Genomic DNA, 21448 nt, shown 5'->3' with positions numbered 1-21448 from the left:
ATTCCCTAATAACCTGGGCATTAAGGAGCCATTAGGGAGAGAGATAAAGTGACACTCACAGGATCCAATGGTGCTGCTACCTGTTAGCCTACAATAAACAGAGTTGTTTAGATTCCCAATCCACTTCCCACTGAAGTCTATGGGAGTTAAATGGCACCCTTCATTTGGTGTAGGCTAGTTCTATAACCCTGCACTCATACAGCCCCTGAAGTAAGAGGATCTCAATGTACTTTTGCAGGTGAAGTTTCTGGGGAAACAGAAAGAGATGAAGACTCGCCCAAGTCAACACTAGAACTGGGAAAAGAACCAAGAACTCTCAGCTCCCTCTCCCCAGTGTAGAGGAAGTTTTGATCAACATTTATTTCCTTAATAGACTCTGAGCCCTTTCCCAGTGGACAGATTCTCTTCTGCAAGCCCACTCCCAATGCCCTAGCAGTGTCTACCATTTGAAATCATAGAATATCAGGGTTGGAAGGGACCTCAGGAGGTCATCTAGTCCAACTCCCTGCTCAAAGCAGGACCAATTCCCAACTAAATCATCCCAGCCAGGGCTTTGTCAAGCCTGACCTTAAAAACCTCCAACGGTGGAGATTCCGCCACCTCCCTAGGTAACCCATTACAGTGCTTCACCACCCTCCTAGTGAAAAAGTTTTTTCTAATATCCAACCTAAACCTCAAACTTGAGACCATTACTCCTTGTTCTGTCATCTGGTACCACTGAGAACAATCTAGATCCATCCTCTTTGGAACCCCCCCTCAGGTAGTTGAAAGCAGCTATCAAATCCCCCCTCATTCTTCTCTTCTGTAGACTAAATAATCCCAGGAATTATTGAAGTAATAATGAAGGAAATAATAAAGGAAACAGTTCCAAATCTGTAATTCAAACACCCTAACTCAGCCTTTGGTCATGATGGCCCAGGGCTCATCATCTCAAACAAGCTATAAAGTGCCATCAGCAGAAGGAAATCCTGGCACACACTGGTTCATTAGCCATGTTCATGGCCATTGAAGCCAGGTAGATGGGGTAATAGGGCTGGCGGCAGAGTTCAGCAGTAGGTTTCCTAAGAGGCTGTTCCGAATTGGGCATTTCTTCTGAGCATCCAAGTCTCAGAAGAAGAATGGAGGGAGCTTCATGGCCTTGCCTAGGTGGGCTTTGTGGAAGGCTTGCACCAAAGCAACAACAGGATATCAACATCTCAGGTTCCCTACAGGACTATCAATGGGCAGAAGGAACAAACAGATAAACAGGACAGCAAGGGCCCAATCCAGGAAGATGGAGAACACCCCCCATTCCTACTGGAGTCAATGGGGATTTGAGGATGCTGAGCACCTTGTAGGATCAGGGCTGTAGTCCAGAACTTCGCTCTTGAAAATGACTTCTGCTCTTACTGCCAATCCCAGTCACCCACACAGAAGTCACAGCGGTTTTTTTTGTGTTTTGTTTAATAATCATATATACAGAACTAGACCGTTATTTACATCAAAGTACACTTGTCTCTGTATCACTTAGCAGCATATAGTATATGATTCAGTTCCTATTTCAGTTAATAAGCACTTCACACACAGAAAACCGTCAGTGATTTTCCTACAGTTTTACGCTAGCAACGCTATTGTTTGTTTGTCTGTTTGCAGCGATGTGGTTGATCGCCAGTCAGTTGATTGGTGGAAACTAAGCAGTACTGGGCATTGCTAGGTGCACAGTTTTAATCTCTAATCCTTTCTTGTACGGCTGTGAAGCCATTACACACCTGCTGCTCTGGAGATGAGCCAAAGCAACCGAGGTGTGACGTCTTAAAGCAACAGAAGCAAAATCATGGAAGAAAACCAAACGCAAAGAAATAAAGGATCCGATTCTTCCTTCCCTTATACGAGTGTTCCTCATTTGAGCCAAATCTTCAGCTAACATAAGTCTGGGGCTTTGTGGCAATGAAGTTATGCTGATGCTCACCAGCCAAAGATCTGCCCTACTGACTTCAATGGAGTCATTAAGGATCAGAATCTTCTGCTTGGCAACTCACCCGCAAGAGGCACCTCTGGCAGCTCGCTGGGGCATTAGCTCAGTGCTGACCTGGGAGGGAAGAACACTCTTTGCTGAATCACCAGCCTAACTTCCGAGCACACCTTGGGTATTCGGTGCGGCTCTCCCACCGAAGGAATGGCAGACTCACAGCTGCATAGTTCAAAAGATCTGACTAGATACTAATCCAAGGTGACATAGCTGCAGGAAGAACGGTAATGACACACGACCAGAGGGATAGGTACAGGCACCTTCTGCCTATAAGGTGGAAACTTTCTACACAACACCCTCCCCTGTCCTTAAGTGGCTCTGTGGTTCCTAAAATCGGCAGTGCATCCAGCAGAATGAGTCCGTTTATCACCCAACAGTTTTGGTGGGGACTCAAGGAAAGGAAGGGAATGGAATTGTGCACTTGCCGGCATTTTGGCAAAACATCTGCCTACAGGATTCACAGGGTAATTAATCTCAAAAGGGGGCTCTCAGCTACCGTCCTAGAGTGGCAACACACTGGTGGGCATCATACACAAAGAGCAATTCGTACCAAAATCGCCCTGCAGAAATGGTGACTTTGCCGAGTCTGGCTTGTAAAAGTGCCTGGCTAATTTGCATAGAAAACAGAGCCAGTTAAGGAAGGGGCCGTGGAGTGTTGAAGGTTCAGCTATTCCTTTGATTTCTCTTTGCAATGTCACTTGAATATCGCCAGATCCTTAGCTGGTCTAGCTCCCACTCCAGTAGCTGAGGTTCTGGCCCAGAATCGTCTCACACACCCACCTCAATGGCATACAATGGACATTAAGGGAGGTCTTAAAACATACCATCCCCGTTTACTGCCAAGATCTGGGATGCTACAGTGCATTGGATAAATATGTACTTAGGAGCTTTTTAATGCATGGATTGTTGGTCTCCCTACTCTGGGACACACCCAGGGTACATCTACACAGCAACGAGACACCTGTGGCTGTGCCAGCCAACCCTGGCTCATGGGACTCGGCTGTTTAATTGCTATGTAGACTTCTGGGACCCTCGCAGGGTCTTGGAGTCCGGGCTCCAGCCCAAGCCCAGAATGCTACATAGCAATGAAACAGCCCCCCAGCCTGAACCCCCCTGAGCCAGAGTCAGCTGGCACAGGCGAGCAGCAGGATTTTCTTTGCTGTGGAGACATAGTCTGGAGCTTTCAGGAGGCCTACTATTGATCTGATTAGATCACTCGTTATTTAGGGAATGTTTCAAGCCTGCAGAACATGTAAATCTGCAAATCGGTCTGTTCTGATCTTTTTATTTAAAAAACCCAGTTTCCTGGCAAATCCAGTCCGTGGAGGTACTTCTGCATGTCACCATTGTAAGGACCCAGCTTGCTGGCCAGTGATTAGCTCTGCTGAATCACAGAATATCAGGGTTGGAAGAGACCTCAGGAGGTTCATCTAGTTCTGTTCTTGTTGGGCACCAGTAGGAATCTCAGGCATGCATTGAGCGGGTAGAAGGGTTCTCTGGATGGCATCAATGGGACCTGCAAGCTGATGCTACCACAGGTGAACATCAGGGGTGTGAACATTCTCAAAGGCTGATTGGGGCCCTTTAAAATGATAGGGGGAAATCCTGGCCCCACTGAATTCAGTGAGGGTTTTGCCATCAACTTCATTTGAACCAGAATTTCACCCACAGAAATGGAGGAGATCTAATAGGACCTGGGGCTCATCCCATTGGAAGTGCAGGTACTGTTCCCTGAAACATCTTCTTGTTAAATGATGGCCTGAAAAATTACATGTAAAGGTGGGTTGAAATCTATTAAAAATATTTGTAGCTGCTCAGCACTTTTCCCTTCCACTCAAGGAGCTCAGAGCCCTTTGTGAACAGGAATAAATTCATCCCTGTGAGGTAGGGAAGGATGGTTATCCTGGTTTAATTTATGTGGAAACTGAGGCCTAGCAAGAGGGTTTGCCCCAGGTCACACAGGCCTCCCCCATCCCTTAACTCTGAGGGTTTAGTGCACTCAGCCCCTCACACTGACTGACAGGGATTCAGGGTGCTCGGCTCTTCGCAGGATCCAGCCCCCGCAGAGTAGCCGGGTGGCCAGCTCCATTCAAGTCAAGGGAGTTACTCTGCTTTACTTCAGCGGAGGAACAGGCCCAACTAATTTAAAATGACAGAAACAGGGCCTAATTCTGTACACACATAAGTCAGCCTTCGCACACAAACTAGGCATTTGCAGACCCAGGTGGCCCAGGTATGGCTCCAACAACTAGGCATGCAAATTAGACATACCCCACCCCCACCCCGAGTGCACAGAACATTTGCCTGTGGAATTGCACTGACTGTAACTGAAGGCACCAGGGAGGGAAAACAACGACCTAGCCTGGAAACGGCGCCAGGTCTAACAGCAGCACAACTGGCAGGCGCTGCCATGCCAATGTCCTAGCCGAGTCCTACCCTCTGGTGTCTGCATGCTGCTCTGTGCACACAGCCTCAGCCCTTGCGCCCTCAAGCAGCACCTGTTATTGCCAACTCTGCTGCCTGGCTGGGGGCGGATTAACGACTGGCACCTGGAGAGCTGACCAGGGACACAATTGCACCATTACAAATGGGCAGCAAAGCGAGAAATCAAGCTTGGAACGCTAATGCCAGGTCTCATCCATTGTTAAGACTGGAATGCAATAGCCCACCCAGCTGAAGCCCTTGCTGAAGGACAGTGGCTGGGAAGCAATGCTCCCCTCCCACGCCATCCTGGCTCTACAGACAGAGATGACGGTGGCTAAGGTTGCTCCTCTTCATATGACTGGGAGCTTTGCCACTGATCTTGCTCCCACTGACGTCAATCTCCCTCCTACTATAAGTGCTTCTGCTCCCATAACTGGGATACAGGCCAACAGTCAGAGCCTGACTCCTCTCTCACAAGGATGTTATGCTGGAGTCATTCCATTGACTTCAACAGAGCAGCAACTGATTCAGGGCCTCATCCAAAGCCCGTTAAGGCAATGAGACTCTTTCCACTGGGCTTTGCATCAGGCCCACCCTGTGTATTCAGTATGGCCACCCCATCTCCAAGCACCAGGCCTATTCCTTGTCCAACATAGCCCACCCCAAGACCAGGACAGTGCCATTTGGCCATCAATCAAACACCGTTTGCGAGGCAGCTGGCTTGGGCTCATCTCCGAGACAGCCAGTTTCACAGGTATTTGCTTTAGTTTTTGCCGGACTGATGCAGTACATTTTCTTTGCCTCCCCTAGCACAAGAGCAGTAGTGGGCAAACTGAGGCGCCCTCACAATCAATTGCTGTTTCCCAGCACAGGCTGCGATGGGTCATCCTGCGAGAAACCTTCATTTGTACAGCAACAGCGACCATTGTCATCCGCCAGCACCTCCCATAGCCCGTGCTGGTCACTGCTGATGCCTGCTCAAAGGGCAAAGTCAGCTGGAAAACAACAGACTGAAACTCCCTGAGAACTGGTCAGTTTCCCCTTTCTCCCGTGAGCCCTGCTTGCTGAATCCTGGGCTTTCCCCAAGGTGGTGTAAATCCCAACCAAAGTTCAACCCCCCTGAGGAACTGTGAGCCACCAGCTCGTAGTGCGAGCTCAGCTGAGGGGAAATATGGAAAATGAGCAGCTTCCATGTCTTTTTCTCGGCTGCTTTTTCCACAGTGCTGAGCCTGTCTTGTCCTGCCGCTCTCGCCCAATACACACTTGGGCCTGAACTCTCATTGAAATCACTGTGTAGGGGTTTGTGTCACTGCTCATTCGACACCCTGTGCATCTTTGTTCCTTCTAGCTCTCCTTCCGGAAAGGACACTGGGCTTCCTCCTGAGTTACACGGAGCCTCCCGCACACCACTGCTTCAACCGAGTCCCACCTGAAGACCCCTTTACACTTCCGGAAGCATGTGACACATCTTTAGGAGGAGACAGAATCAGGCCCATCTATGGCTGAATGCTGCCCTTGGGTCCAGGTGTGAGACTTGGCAATTGTACACTCGCATCTGCAGGCAGACCTGGGCCCCTAGGATTTTCCTACGTCCCCCACTCAGCATGGATCTTAGGCACATGCTGAGAATATCAGGGTTGGAAGAGACCTCAGGAGTCATTTAGTCCAACCCCTTGCTCAAAGCAGGACCAACTCCAACTAAATCATCCTAGCCAGGGCTTTGCCAAGCCTAACCTTAAAAACCTCTAAGAAAGGAGATTCCACCACCTCCCTAGGTAACCCATTCTAGTGCTTGGGTCCTCAGTTGAACTGGGGTCTAAGTTACTTCCTATGCTAGGGTCTTAACTCCTGCCACATCTATCCATGATGCTGATGCTTGTTCATTAGCACAGCGGTGGTTTCCTGAGGCCCGTCTGTAACCACTTCTACAGGGAACAACGGCAAGAGGAAAGTCAACCCTGGCACCTTTCTTTTGGGAATGGGATAGTGTTGCCACCTGGCGTCCCCCACAGGTTCATTTCTGGTTTGGATAAATGTGGAAGGAGTCTGAATACTTCTCTGAAGATTAGTCAAAGTTCTGTCCTCTGGGATCTCTCCTGAGGAATGGGAATTGCTGCCTGTATTACTGGGGATTCCTTATTTTGGGGTTTGCTGTCATTTCTGCTTCTAGTCCTGATCATTGCCAAGAAGTGGGAGGGGACGTGAATGTAAATAGCAAAGTGAAAGCACAGCATGTTTTTGGAACCTCAAATGCAACTCTCAGTTCATTTCGGGCAGCGGTTGGTGTTGGCTCATTGTACCTCAGCTGGCTTATTCTAACCCCTAGTGACATCATGGACCTTGGTAATTGTTAGCAATGCATTTGCTATAGAGCCTTATTTGAATAGGGTCAAAGCCTTGTTTCACTGAAGTCAATGGCAAACCTCCTACTGACTTCATTGGATTAGGCTGTCAGACAAGTATCATCGATACCGTGACGTGCTGAACTGCACAGTTCTTCGGATCCCAAGAGCTTTGCTCTATTAGCCAATGTGAATAAAATGCCCTGAAAAACCCTGTCACTTTGCACTGTTTTGCTGCATGAACTGATGGGCAGGAAAAAACCAACACAGAGGGCAGGGGAATTGATGATGGTGGAAGAGATGGCAGCATATAGAGAAGTAACAGTCACGGCAGATTCCTAAAGGGCCACTGGGCCCTTCCTTGCTGTACTAGGAGAAACTGATGTAGCATCATCAATAGTATAACAATGTACATCCAAGGTTAGTTTACTTACAGAGCACTGAGGAAGAAAGTAAGGGGTGAGGGGTTCGGTGCATTCACACTTCTGGTAAAATAGTACATTATTCTTAGGAAGATCACTGGCTGGAGTAGGTAGTACATGCACAGTAATAAAAATTACTTTTATTGACTTGGTCCTTTGTTAGATCTCCGTGGACTCTATTCGCTCCAGCCTGGATGGAGTCCATGGTTTTTTCTCCTCAGTGTAAGGCGGGCTGGTGGCCTTGGTGGTCATCTCATTCACCTTTTGTTCCAGGAGCTGGTTCTTCTGGTACATCTCCACGTAGTTCAGCTGTAGCTGCTTCTGGTATTTGATCACTTTCTCCTTCTCCTCCTGCCACGTGCGCTGCTCCTCCTCAAAGTCCATCACCTGCTGCTCCCGCTGCTGGCGCTCCAGCTTCAGCTCCGTCTGGAGCCGCTCAACCTCCTTCTTCAGGGCAATGACATTGTCCTCATTTTGGCGCTTCATCTTAGCCTCATCGCTCTCACATGCCAACGGGTCCCTTAGTTTCTCAGTGAGCTCTGAATTGAAATGGCCATGGTGCCCCATGCTGGCCAGTGTCTGCTTCAGGCCAGAGACCTCCAGCTCACAGTGGTTGAGTTTTTCCCTTAGCATCTGCACCTCACTCATCTTTCTTTGCAGCTCATTCTCGCAGATCTCCAGGCTGACAGTCTTGGAGCTGCAGGAGTCTTTCAGGGTGGTGATCTGCTCTTCCTTCTCTCTCAGGAAGTTCTTACCTTCTTTGAGCTGAGTCCGCAGCCCCACTATCTCATTCAGTTTCTGAGAGACATCAGCTTGCGAATCCTTCAGTTGTTGCTTGAGGAGTGAGATCTCACCAGCTTTCTGGCACACCTGGAAAAGCAAGTGAGAGCTATTCACAAGAGCGCAACATGTGCAAATGGCAATTTTCAGTGGCTTATAACTTGGGTGAATCAGAGAGGCTTTTCATGGGGTAAGCAGGGGGGGACTCCTTGACCCCAGAATTATCCCCCTTCTAAATATTTTTGTTTCCACTATAAACCTTCAAAAAACCCCAAACATTAGGGCTAGGGTTGCTAATTTTGGTTGGACGTATTCCTGGAGGTTTCATCACATGACATAATATTTAATCAAAATTAAACTTTAATTCCTGGCGGCGCCAGGACAATCCTGGAGGGTTGGCAACCCTGATTAGGGTGGACATGTTAACATGGCAAAACTACTTCCTTTTGGCTAACTTTGTTCTTGGAAATGGCTGATTCATGTTTGCTGAAACTCACTTCTAAAAATAGTCAGCCTGAAGCAGAGACCAGGAATGGAAAATTTCAGCCTGAAATGTTTAAGTTTGGTAAAAGTGTCAGCAACTGAAAACTGGGCCTGATAATGGAAAGTGTTAGGAAGCCTTAACTATAGGTATCACTGCCAACTCTCTCTCTCTCTCTCATAAATTAAAAAACAAAGCGTTTGAACTGTGAATTCAAGGGTTTGTTTAAACACGGAAGTTCCACCAGTTTAGTTTAAATCAGTTTAAAAACGGATTTACTTAAAGTGGTGCAAATCCCTATGTGGACACACATCAGTTTAAACCAGACATACATCAGTTTAGCTGACACCTACCAGCTGAACCAATATAAACCAGATTTAACCCAACTAAAGAGAGTGCACGTACAAAGTTGCACAGGTTTAACTAAAATCCGTTTAAAAAGAGGTCACAGCTTTAGTTAATCCAGAGCAACTGGGTGTGTGGACAAAGCCTTGGCTGTATTACCACATGCGATAGAACAGATCAGAAGAAGCCTCCAAATCCAGATGTAACAAGGATAATAATACCTGGCACCAGTTATTGATGGTGGTTGTGCCATTCTCACAATGTCTCTGCCGCCAAGGGGAATAAGGTAAAAGATGTTGACAGAAATAAAAGGCAAATGGGCACAATGGGAACCCCCTTTTCTCTTTCTACCAGTTCATGCACTTCTAAAATCAGAGGACCCCAAAACGCTTCATGAACCCAGCTCATAACATCTCTATGGGACTATCATCCCACTGGGGAAAATAAGGCAAAAGAGAGGTTCTGTGACTTAAGAGTAGGGAGGCTGGGAAGAGAACCCAGTAGCCTAGGGTCCGACTGTTCTGCTGTGGCCACAAAGCAACATGTCTACTAATCTTTGGTGTTTAGCATTTATTTATTCACGCCCAGACTGCTTGGGCAAGCTATCCTTCAGTCCATTCTACATGGAGGATTTTATCTGAGTTTGGTCTCTTTGCTGTACTCAATTAATGAAATGTTTTGCTGCTAGGGCCTTGATCCAGCAAAGTACCTGATCATGTGTTTAGCTTTAGGCATGTGAGAAGCCCCCCTGAAATTAGAATTTCAGTGCTTTGCTGGATTGGGATCTGTGTTAGCACGGACTGATGCTTTCACTCCCCAGACACTGGTGTAACTAGTATAATGCTGAGATTTGCCTGGGCCCTTACCTCCCACTTGGTTTCTTCAATCTTGGGAAGAAACTCAGCCTGTTCTTTCTTGAAAGCCACAATTTTTTTCTCCAGCTCTTCTCGCTGCTGGAGAAGTTGCCCCACATCATCCTGGAGCTTTTTTTTCTCTTGCTGGAGCTTGAAGATCTGGAGCTGCAAGGCCTGTTGAGCCCTCTGGGCCTTCTTGGAGACCTGCTGTAGTTTATTTGCATAATTTTGCCTGAGGTCCTCCATTTCACGTTCCCAGACCTTTTGCTTCTCCTCAAACACTTGGAAGATGGCAGCCTCACTTTTGTCCAGGTTTCTTCTCATCTGCAGGACCTCCTGCTCCTTCTCCCACAGCCTGTCCTCCAGGTCCTGGATAACGTCATCTGTCGAGGGGGAATGGAAAGGCATTGTTTCATTCAGATGGTTGAGCCTATTGAAAGAAGAAGTACTCTTGCTTGAAGACCGTCCACTGTCTGAGGTAGATATTCCATTGTATCCCACTATGTTCTTATCTACGTAGGTTGTGCCAATGCGGTTTATGTGACTAGTTGAAGCACTCATTGGGCCAACGTGCTGACTGTAGCCCGTCCCGTAAGTGGGCAAGCTCGTCAAAGAGTTACGGCCAGAATCGGAAAGACCTCCCACTTGGTTTGTACTCCTATTAAGGCTGGTCTTCTCCAGTCCGCTTTTGCCTGCAGACGGGCTATTGCTGTTGGTGTGATTCAAGCTCTTTCTGTTCTCTGTTATTCCATTGTTCTGTGGCGGGCAGAGATTCTGCATGGAATGGAAGTTTTTAGGAACTACTGGTTTAAAGGCTGAAGGTCTAACTAAGGGCTCATTGCTCTGCAAAAGAAAAAAAGAATCACACATCAAACGTAGCCAGGATGCTTTGTAACAATACACAAAAGATAACGGGACTGATCCAGAGCTGGGGTAAATCAGTGTAACTCTATAGGCTTTGTTAGAGTCAGTGGAGCAATACTGACTTACCCCAGCTTAGAATCAGGCCCCATGGTTTTCTACTGCTCAACTTTAAAAGACACAGCAGATTTTTGGATTTAATATTTGACGGACATCCTGAGTAACTACTGCCAGCGCTGTGCTCAAAGCACTGCTCTCCCTCTCTCACTGAACTGAATCAGGATTTGTTCCAAGATCCTATCATCATCCTTTTACACTCTATTCAGGTGATCACCATTTTTTTTCTCTGTAAGAGAAAAAGGTGTTATCCGCCCATGGTTCGGAGTTGTTTGACAGCCTAGATAGAAATTGCTCCTTGTTGAGCATTATCTTCAAGTTCCAGAGTGCTATTTGTTGTGTCAGACTATGTTTTGAAAGATTTTTCTTTAGTCAATAAGGGTGTGCATTTAAAAGGAATATACCCCCTTTTACTGAAAACCAACGTAAGCCCTTGGACTAGTATGGAAAAAATGTTAGTGATGGCAATTATTTGCTCTGACAAAGTCCAATCCAAAGCTCAGTGAAATGAATGGAAGTCTTTCAACTGACTTCAGTAAGCTTTGGATTGGACCCTGAAACACGGTGCTGGCCCAAAAGGCCCTGACCCAGCCCCTGTTAGCTCAGAGCCTGCTAGCTCAGCTCCCAGTAAGGGGAAGTGATTGGAGCTGACAGGGTGTGGCTGATTAAAGTGCTAAAAGAGAGTCATCGGTGAGCTTGATGGGGGAAGGCCTATAAAGCTAGCAGGAAGGAAGTAGAAGGGGAGGAGTGAGGGTCTGTTGCTCCCAGCTAGCCAGAAGAGCAAGCTGTTCCCCAAGGGGCTACCCGATTGATGCTGAACTGTATAGAGCCGTACATAGGTGGTGGCGGGAAAAGACAGGGAAATAAAGGGGCACTGGTGTGATAAAGAGTGGTCTCCAGCTAATCTGAACCACGAGCCATGAAACAGCACGTCTACAGACCCACAAAAAGCCTTTCACTGGAGGATCTCAAAATACTTCAAAGATCAGTTCAGCATAGCAAGGTGAAGGGACTTGTCCAGGGTTGCAAAGCCAGGCCTGACTCATAAGAGTCTAGCTTCCCTGTTGCCACTAGCCAACTCTCTTTACACGGAGGAGTATCTATGTGGCACCTGCACGACCTCCTTAGTGCCTAAATCCCTTTTGAAAATGATATTCAGCTCCTAACTCACAGAGGCATTGCAATGCTAAGAACGCCTAAATACTTTAAAAATCTGGACCTAACCATGACTTGGGTAGCCTAGCAATGAAAGACTCATTACCAATCTCACGAGTTCCCAGAAGGTAGAGTTTTACTCTGCTCAGACTCCTGAGACCACTGAGAATTACAGACCAAGACCTATCCTGTTCTCTCTGCTTCGCTGTCTGGATTTGCATCACTGGACTTATGGCTTGCAAGCAACACAGGGCACCAAGATATAACGGACTCTTACCTGGTCCAATTTGCCAGAGACTGGCAATATCTTTGGTGGGTTACTGGGTTCTCTGTACTGGGGAGGAGGTGGCAGGTTTTTCTCGTTGTTGGCCGCAACGTTCCCACAAATGTCTGTCTTCATCTTCTCACTCTTGCGCATGTCCCCATTGATGTAGAGGGAGTTGGAGATCTCTGACTTGTAGGTTTTCTCCTCCCCAGAGTAACGGTTAGAGATCTCCCGCGTGGAATAGCCATTCCGCGAGCCATCAGCCTGCCTGCTGCTGCTCTGAGTCCTAGTTCCCACGCTCTTCATTGCAAACTCTTGCTCATTGGCGACTCCGCTGCCCACGCTTCCCATAGTGTTTTGGGAGGCAGATTCAGAGGGCCTGGAGGCAAACGAGTGGAAAGTGTCCTGGTTCTGGTATCTTGGGTCACTAAGAACAGACAGGGTCTCTAACTTGGCCATGGCAACTCAGAGGTGAAGTTGAGGCACGAGTCAGTGGCACTGAAAGAGAGGGAAAGAAGAGTGTTACTGGATTGCCTTTATTTACTATCTCCCTTTTGCTCAGCACTGAACACAGAGGAGCAAATGAGTCCCTGAGCACATGGGCTGTGTGTGCTGGGGCAGGAATACTCCCTTCCTAGCCTGTGGATCAGGACAGCTACTGCTCTGCTCCTGTGACCGTGTTAACTCCCATGACGGCTGAGACCCAGCTTCTCCTGTGGGAGACAATGGCTGGTGGATTCCTCTAGCAATAGATCCACTGACTCTGCTCCTCCCCTAATCTGCCCCTTCCCAGTGCTGTGTGCCTCTATGGGCAAGAGCATGCAGGAAGCGCTGCTGCACAGGTTCCCCATACCCTGTCTAGCCCCATGCAGCAGAATTGCTCTGGTTCCTCTCCATCTGGGGATCTTAGGGCTGTGTTCACCGGAGCCGGAGGAGCAGGAAATGTGCTGTAGCAGGCAGGTGTTGCAGTGCTGCCCAACACCACTCTACTGGGGGTTGATAGGTTTAAAGTGACACAGCTACTAATCACTGCTGCAATACCTTTTAGGTCAAAATAACCTCATACAGTCACTGGAGATGGAATATTCCTCCATGGAGGTCCCACCTGGTCCATCATGGGGCCTGGGTGGAATTGTTCCCTCCAGTAAATTCTCCAGTAGGTTTGAAATGTCCTAAGTGATGGCACTTCCACCACCACCCCAGAGAGACTAAATGTGAGCTGTAGAAGGCAGAGGAAAAAAAGATTTTCCCCCATGAAACTAAAATTTTCCTGTACAAATTTTTACTCTCTTTATCCCTAAACATCCTCCCTTTGATCACCCTAAACAAGCCCTGTCCCCTTTGGCTGTTTACCCTTCATACACTTGCAGATGCGTATCTTGTTTCTCCTCGATATTGGAAGCCAAGCTACTGATATTTAATTTTTCTCTTTCCTCCTATGTCGGTTTCTCCAACCTGGTAAACATTTGTGCGGCTTTCCTCTGAATTCCCTCATATTTATCAGCATTAAATGTAGCCAGAGTGTTTTAGGTGTGGATGCATCAGTCCTGAACCTCCAGCCCTAAGGGTCCATCTCCATCCTCTCTCCAAGGCAGGCACTTCACTTAGAACATCTTCATACTAAGTGATTGGCCAAAGAGGTGACCTCACGGCTACATCTCAGGTCACAGTGGAGTTCTTTAACTCAAGGCTTTGAGCCTCTGGAGTGATAAACTATGGCCTGTGTTTTCAAAAACAACTAGTGGTTTTGGATCCCTCATTTTTTGGGTCCTCAACCTGAGGGACATTAAATGGGCTGGGGTTTTCAGAGGGCACTTGGTCAGCACTGTATGGAAATCAGGCCCTCTGTAAAAGTGTCTCAAGTTGGGTACCCAAAATCACTAGTCATTTGAAACTTTAGCTTATGACCTTTATTGATCATGTCTGCACTACACGAGCACCCAAACTATGGTAACTATGATCCCAAAGTTCTGCCCCAGCATGCACCAGGGGTGTGTGTGTGCAGGGGGTCGGGGGGGGAGGGGGCGGGCGTAGGGTCAGTGTAAAGACTGAGATGTACTTTTTAGCCTCAATCTCTGGTTACGGTCCTGGTCAGACATCTAGATGTGCACCCATAGGACATCACAACCCAGACTCAACTGGGTACTGAAGACACGGTTTTCTATTCATTTCAAATCACTAGTTAATTCAATCCTGTTTAATTTAATCCAGCACCTCATCAGGATGAAATCATTTAAATTAAAAAAAATGAAGTTTCTTTATTTTGATCATCCTGCTGGTTATTATTGGAGAATTTGATCCAATACTAGCTGTGGACAGTTGTTTATTAGAAGAGAAGGCCAATATTCTGAATGCAAGGAAAGAAGAAAAGTCACAAGGAAGAGAGAGCCATGTGACAATAATCTGGGCCTGATCCCATCAAAGTCAACGGAAAGAATCTCATTGTCTTCTACGACTACTGGGTCAGACCTTCTAGAATTATATGCTGTTATTCAGACCTAGACACTGATCCCATTTCCACTGAAAAGCCACCAATTCTCCACTACGTTACAGTCACTGTAGTCATTCATGGTTGTACGAAGGGGGTGTAATGTGCTACCAAGCCTGAATTCTTCATTCTGTGCACCTGGGAAGTCGTGTTCCACTTCCACAGGTGTAAACAGCGACATGGAGAGGGCAAGGCATGGATTTCGGTCTGAACATGGCGGGGCCTATCAAAAGTTCTGCCAAGAGTTTCGCAGCCGACTGGTCATTGGCTAACAAGAGCAGATGCTTATTCCAATCAAAATGATGGGAAATGGAGGTAGTAGAAATAAGAGGGAGACACTAACCAAAATAGAAACTGGGTCAAATCCCAAGGGCCTGCCTCGTTTCTTCACTCTGGTAAATTCCTACCCACCTCAAGTTTTGCTTGACTATGCACCGAGCAAGCACTTCAGGGTCTGTCCCACGAGAGGAGTATTGGGTGCTTTGCAGACAGTAAGACGACAAGGTCTCAGTCCTGAAGAGCTTAATTATACTTGGCACTTCCATAGTATCTTTCATCCAAGGATCTCAAAAGCACTTTACAAATATTGTGTCAGATCCTCAGCTAATGCAAATCAGCTGCACCTGACTTCAATAGAGTTGTGCTGATTTATGCCAGCTGAGAATCTGGCCCGGCCTGCAATTAAACCGTGCAACACCTGAGAGAGAGAGAGAAAGGCAAGGCCGGTCTTTTGTTGCAGGAGTCTTCAGTTCTAGGTTTCCCAGGCTAAACCTTGTGTTGATCGTGGGTGTATGTGGACTGGCTGTAGGGACTGCAGCAATCAAACCTCAAGGTATCCTGGAGAGGTTCCCAGCCCCTATAGTGGAGATAATGATGCCGACCCATCCCAGAGAACCTCAACAGAAAGTGACATGCGAGTTTGATCTGTTAACAGCAGCTTGGTGACACAAAGGGTCAGACCATGCTGGGGGTCTCAGTGGGAGGTTTCATTCTCCCAGGGTGTCATTGTGAGGTTAGCTCTCCCCCAAGCAAAATAGGACAAGCAGTTTTATTTACTTTGGCGAGCCAGCTTAGGTCTAAAGGTCGGCTGCGATACAGCAACTCTTACGCTCCCAAGTGTCCCCTGTTATCACAGCACACTCACGGGTCTGGTTATTTGCACTAAAAATGGAATGGAAAAATAAAAGGTTACAATAAGGTCCATGATTTTTTACTTTTCTTTTATTCAATTGCATTTCTAGAGACTTTGCCCTTTGCCACCACCCTCCCTGGGCTCTGCTCTGAAAAGGTGACCTGATCAAATTGCAGCCCTGAAAGTTACACCACCTTGGGCTGGATCCTGCCTAGGGCAGGTGAGCAGAATTGTGCACCTAAACACAGGAGAAAAACCGGTGAGCCGGGCAGGAGACCCAGTTCACATATTAAAGGCTGTCAAGTTATGGGGCAAGGGCTTAGCTAAAAGTTTCCTAATGGCATGATGATGAAGAGGATGCTCAAACCTGTATCCTGCCCATATTTTAACTCTGTGCTCTTGCGAGTAAGGGTACGAAGGCATGCGGGGATTGCGATCTGGGGTTCTGGTTCAGGTCAGTCTCTCATTGTGTCCTGTTAGTAAAAGCTTCAGGTCTTTCCTGTACATAATCTCTCTCTCATAGCTTCAAGCAAATAAAAGATCCCCAGTTCCCATAGAGAAATCCAGTCTGAGATTACAACAGGCAGAATATACTTCAAACAGCAAATCCTGGACACGGGAGGTGACACAAGGTTAGCGGTAGAACTCCCACTCTTCAATGTGACTGCCAGGCAGTGAGGTGCTGTCACTTTTCACACAAGGCACAGTCAACCTGTGGAACTCCTTGCCAGAGGATGTTGTGAAGGCCAAGACTATAACAGGGTTCAAAAAAGAACTAGATCAGTTCATGGAGGATAGGTCCATCAATGGCTATTAACCAGGATGGGCAGAGATGGTGTCCCTAGCCTCTGTTTGCCAGAAGCTGGGAATGGGCAACAGGGGACGGATCACTTGACGAATATCTTTTCTGTTTATTCCCTCTGGGGCACCTGGCATTGGCCACTGTCAGAAGACAGGATACTGGGCGAGATGGACCATTGGTCTGACCCAGTATGGCTGTTCTTATGTTACCAAAGGCTATGACTAAAATGTAGCTCCTAGTACCCTTGGTCTGCCAGGAGCACTTGTGCTGCAGAGAAGGAGGGTGAAGGCCTGAAGAAGATGTTCGTTAATCAAGACAGCAAGCCGCACCACTTGTCAGAGATGCTTCTATGAAGTGCCCACTTGCTGGAAATGTTAGTGCTTCACTCCAGAAGAATATTCCAACCCTAGCAACAGTTTAGGCCAGGGGTTCATCTTGTGCCACTTGAAATGCACCCAAGACTGAGGGTCCCCAGGGAATCCTCCCAGGGAAATTATTATTTTAACATATCAGATAATGGTACAATCTAGTCTAGGGGTTCTCAACCTTTTTCTTGCTGAGGCCCCCCTCAACACGCTATACAAATGCCAGGGCCCAGCAGGGTGGGGGGACCCTTAGGCATAGGCATCCTTTTATTTCTGGGGTGGGGGGGGCAAGAGCTGGCAGGGCTCAAGCCAGCTCCACACAGCAGAGAGGGAGCGTCACCTGCACCCCCAACTCGTTCAGTTGGCCACTGAGCATTTCTGGGCTGTCGGGGGACATAATCAAAAAATATAACTCAAAGGGGGCATTCACTTCAAAAAGTTTAAAACCGCTCAGGGTGCAGACAGGGGGTAGCTCAGGGTGCAGGCAGGAGTAGCTGGGGCTGTGTGTAGGCAGGGGGTAGCTAAGGGCTGTGTGAAGTGAGAAGAGTAACTCAGGGTGCAGAGAGGAGTAGCTGGGGTTGTGTTTAGGCACAGGAGTAGCTCAGGGTGCAGGCAGGGGGGTAGCTCAGGGTGCAGGCAGGGGGGTAGCTGGGGCTGTGTGGCATGGGGTAGCTAGGGGCTATGTGAAGTGAAGGATTAGCTCAGGGTGCAGGTGATGAGGGTAGCTGGGGCTATGTGTAGGCAGGGGAGTAGTTCAGGGTGCAGGCAGGGGGTACCTGGAGCTGTGTGTAGGCAGGGGATAGCTGGGGGCTGTGTGAAGTGAGGGAGTAGCTCAAGGTGCAGGCGGGGGAGGGGAGTAGCTGGGGCTGTGTGTAGGCAGGGGATAGCTAGTGGCTATGTGAAGTGAAGGAGTAGCTCAGGGTGCAGGCAGGGGAGTAGCTGGGGCTGTGTGTAGGCAGGGGGTAGCTAGGGGCTGTGTGCAGGCAGGGGGTAGCTCAGGGTGAAGGCGGGGGTAGCTAGGGGCTGTGTGTAGGCAGGGGAGTAGCTCAGGGTGCAGGCAGGGGGTACCTGGGGCTGTGTGTAGGCAGGGGATAGCTAGGCGCTGTGTGAAGTGAGGAAGTAGCTCAGGGAGCAGGCTGGGGGGGGCGTAGCTGCGGCTGTGTGTAGGAAGGAGATAGCTGGGGGCTGTGTGAAGTGAGGGAGTAGCTCAGGGTGCAGGAAGGAGGTAGCTAGGGGCTGTGTGCAGGCAGGGGGTAGCTCAGGGTGCAGACGGGGTAGCTCAGGGTGCAGGCAGGGGAGTAGCTGGGGCTGTGTGTAGGCAGGGGGTAGCTAGGGCTGTGTACAGGTGTGTGTGTGGGCTACCAGTGCTGCTCCTGGCTTGGTGGGGAGGTTTGCCAGCTTCAGCCCCACACCGCTCACGGCTTCGGGGGCTTGACAGGGTGCTAGTATCAGCCCTGGGCCGCTCCCGGCTGGGGCTGCTCGCTTTAGCCCTGTGCTGCTCCTGGCGGTGGTGGGGCCGCCAGCTTTAGCTCCACGCTGCTCCCGGCTTCGGAGCCAGAGCTCAGAGCCAGCTGTGGGGCTCTGCAGCTCCCCTGCAGGGCTGGCTTTAGGAAGTGCGGGCCCAATTCGAACATTTTCGGCGGGGCCCAGGCAGGGATGACTTAAAAAAAAAAAAGTGGAAAAAAAAGCCTTTAATTTCTTTCATGTATTATTTACTTTCCATAACTAAATAAATAAAATTATATACTATGTACATTGCATCATATATGGTGTTGATTGGTTATTAATGACTGCCGTTTCACATGCGTGGGTCCCAGCTGCTCCCTGTCCCCCTCATTGAAGCAGGTGTGCAGGGTTACTGCCCTGGGAACTGCAGGGCAGCAGTGGACATGGGGCTGGCTGGAGGCAGGGCAGGGGCTGACTGGAGTAGGGTCTGGCTGCAGGCAGGGCAAGGGGTGCGGGGCTGGTTGGAGATAGGGGGTGTGTGGGGCGGGCTGGCTTCAGGCAGGGCCGCAGGGGGATGCAGCAGGGGTTGGCAGGGCTGGAGACAGAGGAGTGTGAGACTGGCTGGCTTCAGGCAGGGGGGTGCAGCAGGGGTTGGCTGGAGACAGGGCAGGGTGTGCAGGGCTGGTGTGGGCAGCAGTGTGTGTGGGGCTGGCTGGCTTTGGGCAGGGCCACAGAGGTGTGTGGCAGGGGTTGACTGGAGACATGGCAGGGGATTTGACAGAGACTGGCTGTGGGCACGGGGTGCAGAGCTGGCTGCAGGCAGGGGGAGCGGGGCTGGTGTGGGCAGGGCAGAGGGTGCAGCAGAGGCACCTGGAGTCCCAGCCCTTTAAATAGCCCCCAAGCTCCCTGCTATCCCAGGGCTTTGGGGGCTATTTAAAGGGCCCCGGGCTCCCCTGCTTCTACCCCGCCCCAGACCTTCTAAATAGCCGCGGGAGCCCTGGGGAATGCATGGGGGTGGTGGGGCTCTGGCGGCTATTTAAAGGACCGGGGTGGCACAGGCAGCTGGAGCCCTGGCCCTTTAAATAGCCCCTGGAGCCCCTCACTACCCCAGGGCTCTGGAGACTATTTAAAGGCCCGGAACTCCAGCCGGGAGAGCGGGGCCTTGGGGCTTGCAGCGCTCCGGTCGGGGCTCCAGCCAGGAGAGCGGGGCCGTGGGCTTGTTCCGCTCTGGCCGGGGCTCCAGCCAGGAGAGCAGGGCCACGGGGCTTGTTCCGCTCCGGCCGGGGCTCCAGCCAGGAGAGCGGGACTTGCTGCGCTCCAGCCGGGGCTCCAGCCAGGAGGGCGGGGCCGCGGGGCTTGCAGCGCTCCGGCCGAGGCTCCAGCCAGGAGAGCGGGGCCGCGGGGCTTGCAGCGCTCCGGCCGGGGCTCCAGCCAGGAGAGCGGGGCCGCGGGGCTTGTTGCGCTCCGGCCGGGGCTCCAGCCAGGAGAGCGGGGCCGCGGGGCTTGCTGCGCTCCGGCCGGGGCTCCAGCCAGGAGAGCGGGACTTGCTGCGCTCCAGCCGGGGCCGCGGGGCTTGCCGCGCTCCCGCCTGCGCTTTGCTCAAGGGAGCGGGACCACGGAAGACCCCTGAGCAGATCGCAGCCAGGGACCCGGGGTAAGTTTTAAAAAAATAAAAAATGTCTAAGGCGCGGGGCCCTCTTAGGTGTGGGGCCCGATTCCTGGGAATCGGGCGAATTGGCCTAAAGCCGGCCCTGCTCCCCTGAAAGGGCTTGCAGACCCCCAGGGGGCCATGGACTGCCGGTTGAGAACTGCTCAGCTGGTCCACTGGAAAGGCAAAACAAACAAATACTTGCTCTGATCCCTTACTGAGCCCTCCAGCCCGTCATTGTTGCAAATCTAATTATACACAGGTCATTTTAACAGGGTGAAATAAATTAGCACTCGGATCAGCCAGTCCAGTCCCTGGCACTTCTGTAACAGAAAGGCAATGACGAAAAGGGTGATATGCAGAAAAAAAAGCCATTAAATGGAGTACTGGGTTGGAGGGTCTGGTCAAGCAGAAAAGATTAAGTTTATTGTGGGTTGCCTGGCTAAGCGACCATCCTTTATGGATAAACCCTAGAGAAGTGAATAGAGGATACTCTCATTATCAGTGTTTAAACAAGCGTATATGAGCCTATAGTAGGGATATAAGACCCTAGGGATTTCAGAGTTATGTCTCCAGAATCCTACTGGTTTAATCTTCACTAAATCCAAGGGAATTTTTTCCATAAGAGCACTAAGGAAGGGTGTGAGCAGATGTAATTTCCAACCTGCTCTAAAGCAGTGTCCACACACCAGGAAGACTCAAAGCTCACCCCCTTCCTTGGGTTTGTATTTAACAACAATATAAACTTCTGCTCAAACCTTCTACTCAGGCTTGGCTGCTCCTATGGTTCCTCCCTCAGAACTGCTCAGCCCACACCCTAAATCCTCTCTCTTTAGGCATCTGATCCTATTTCTTTAATATCCGGGCAAGGTAATAAGTCACTGGCTTCAAGAAGTCCGGAGAACCCCCCCAAGAAAACACTGGCACTAGAGTGTGTGTGTGTGGGTATAACAACTACAATGCACACATACGTTCGGAGGGTGTAAACTCCAAAGAGCAAGCAGTCATTTAGGGAAACAGAGACTGGTATTCGGTGTAATGTGACAAAACTGAGCTATGGAAAATTTAGACTGAAGAGCAACAAAAAAAGCATCCAAGCACTGGCTCTGGATCAGCTTCCGAAGGCACATGGAATCTCCGTTTTTTCAGACAGGACAACGCTATGGAATACACACTAGGGAACAAACCTGCACCAGCAGGGAGAGAGACCTTGTGATCTACTGTCACAGGGCTTCTCCATTCCAGGGTGGGATTTTCACATGCATGCTGCTCAGCACTGGTCTAACCCTGCTTCCACTGAAGTCAATGGGAGTGTTCCCCACTGAGCTAGATATTGGTGCAGGGAGTATATGCAGCAGTTCATTGCCTTTTGTCCATTCACTTTCACCCCGATAGCACTAAGGATGAGGGCCTTCTTTTTCCAGCGAGTCGCTCTGCTTTCGCCCTCGGCTGAAATGGCATCACAGGAGAAACTGTCTGAACAGCACTGGAGTCAGGGTTCTCCCCAGAGCAC

At 49.5% G+C, this 21448-nt stretch overlaps 1 protein-coding gene across 7 annotated transcripts in view; it reads right to left on the bottom strand.

The window, feature by feature from the left end:
- Positions 1 to 6151: 6151 nt before the first annotated feature.
- The window catches only part of LZTS3 (leucine zipper tumor suppressor family member 3), a 112401-nt gene continuing 97104 nt past the window's right edge, over positions 6152 to 21448 (bottom strand). For 4 of the 7 annotated variants that reach the window (XM_030564645.1, XM_030564649.1, XM_030564648.1 and 1 more), the window contains 4 exons: positions 15599 to 15703; positions 12067 to 12552; positions 9669 to 10499; positions 6152 to 8066 (listed from right to left, as the gene is read on the bottom strand). In XM_030564645.1, coding sequence (XP_030420505.1) covers positions 7356 to 8066; positions 9669 to 10499; positions 12067 to 12513 — 1989 coding nt within the window. In that variant the 5' untranslated portion in view covers positions 12514 to 12552; positions 15599 to 15703 and the 3' untranslated portion in view covers positions 6152 to 7355. The remainder of the gene's footprint in view (positions 8067 to 9668; positions 10500 to 12066; positions 12553 to 15598; positions 15704 to 21448) is intronic. The other 3 variants (XM_030564650.1, XM_030564651.1, XM_030564652.1) reach the window with 1 other exon arrangement.

The sequence above is a fragment of the Gopherus evgoodei genome, chromosome 5 (genome assembly GCF_007399415.2).
Source record: "Gopherus evgoodei ecotype Sinaloan lineage chromosome 5, rGopEvg1_v1.p, whole genome shotgun sequence".
Classification (NCBI taxonomy): Eukaryota; Metazoa; Chordata; order Testudines; family Testudinidae; genus Gopherus; species Gopherus evgoodei.
The sequence above is the reverse complement of the archived record's forward strand: the minus strand, read 5'-3'. Positions and strand labels throughout refer to the sequence as shown.